The sequence below is a fragment of the Enhydra lutris genome, unplaced genomic scaffold (assembly GCF_002288905.1).
Source record: "Enhydra lutris kenyoni isolate GAN:26980312 unplaced genomic scaffold, ASM228890v2 scaffoldscaffold27, whole genome shotgun sequence".
Classification (NCBI taxonomy): domain Eukaryota; kingdom Metazoa; phylum Chordata; class Mammalia; order Carnivora; family Mustelidae; genus Enhydra; species Enhydra lutris.
The window spans coordinates 1,474,429-1,476,165 of NW_019154111.1; the positions used below are offsets into that span (position 1 = coordinate 1,474,429).

The 1,737-nt window shown below is 49.0% G+C and overlaps 1 protein-coding gene across 1 annotated transcript; it reads left to right on the forward strand.

Annotated features, from left to right (window-relative positions):
- The first annotated feature begins 526 nt into the window (after positions 1 to 526).
- LOC111152127 (olfactory receptor 2F1-like) lies at positions 527 to 1,468 on the forward strand. Its single transcript, XM_022510433.1, has one exon. It carries the CDS (start codon positions 527 to 529, stop codon positions 1,466 to 1,468), a length of 942 nt encoding a protein of 313 aa, XP_022366141.1.
- Positions 1,469 to 1,737: the final 269 nt, after the last annotated feature.

Sequence of the window (1,737 nt, forward strand, 5' to 3'; positions counted from 1 at the left end):
TTCAAAATACTTAGCACAATTATACTTAATTAATTTTTGTAATTATTAATTTAATCTTGGTGTTCCTGATTAAATTACAAGAACCAAGAAAGCAGGACTCACGCTTCCATCTTTCTTGTTCCCAGGCAGGTGTCTGATATCTAGCATAGGCCCTAGCACGCACAGAGATAAACAGAAGTGGGCTTCAAACCAGATCTGCCTTTCTTCCCTATCTTCCACTTCCCTCCTTTTCTGATGTCCAAACTTTCTTCCTTAGTTTTTCTTTGTTTTTTAACTTTCTTTTTTGTCTTTCCTTCTTTCCTTTCTCTACCACTTTTTTTTTCTTTCCTTGTACTGTGAATGATTACCTCCTCTGTAATTATAACCATGCTGGGTCCTAGTCACAAAAGGATGACCAGAACAGGGACTTTGTCCTTGAGAATCGCAATCTAGTTGAGAGTCCAGCTGTCCCTTCCTCCTAAAGTGAGACCTTTATTTACCCCTCTCTGCCTTTGCTCCTCTCCTGGCAGCCTGACCCACCTGCTCCATGAGGAGGGACAACCTGACCTGGGAAAGTGAGTTTGTCCTCCTGGGGCTCTCCAGTGACAGGCAGACCCAGGCTGGACTGTTTGTCCTATTTGGGGCTGTCTATCTGCTGACCCTGCTGGGCAATGGGCTCATCATCCTCCTGATCGGACTGGATGCACGACTGCACCTGCCCATGTACTTCTTCCTCTGCAACCTCTCGGTGGTGGACATTTGCTACACCTCTAGCGGGGTCCCCCAGATGCTGGTACACTTCCTGCTGGAAAAGAAGACCATCTCCTTCACCCGGTGTGGGACCCAACTCTTCTTCTCGCTGGCCCTGGGGGGTACCGAGTTCTTGCTGCTGGCTGCTATGGCCTATGACCGCTACATGGCTATCTGTGACCCCTTGCGCTATGTGGCAGTGATGAGCCCAAGGTGCTGCATTGGGCTGGCAGTTGTCTCTTGGTTTGTAGGCGTGGTGAATTCTGTGGTGGAGACAGTGGTCACCATGCGCCTGCCTACCTGTGGACACCACGTGCTGAACCATGTGGCCTGTGAGACACTGGCATTCGTCCGCTTGGCCTGCGTTGACATCACCCTCAACCAGGTGGTCATATTGGCCTCCAGTGTGGTGGTGCTGCTGGTGCCCTGCTGCCTGGTCTCACTGTCCTATGCCCACATTGTGGCAGCCATTCTGCGGATCCACTCTACTGGGGGACGCCGCAAAGCCTTTGGGACCTGTGCCTCCCACCTCACTGTGGTTTCCATGTCTTACGGGATGGCCCTGGTTACCTACATGCAGCCCTACTCCACAGCCTTGGCTGAGCAGGACAAGGTGGTGGTGCTCTTCTATGGTGTGGTGACCCCCATGCTGAATCCACTCATCTACAGTTTACGGAACAAAGAGATGAAGGCTGCCCTGAGTCGAGTTCTGATGAGCAGTTCTGAATCAAAACTTTAGTATGCAACTTTGTCTTAAGAGGCCTCACTCTGAAGACCATAGATCTTGGAGTGTGTGTCCTCAGCATAATGTATGCATGTGTCTGTGCATGAGCATGGTGTAAGGGAGCAGGTAGGAGGACCACAGTCTGTTCCACTCACTATCGTTTGCGGTAACAGGGAAATGGATTATATCCCTGGGCTCTATTTTTGGTCCCTGACTTATTCTAAAAATGTGAATTACAATTTACAAATACATACACACTACAGAAACTAAAAAAAAAAAAAAAA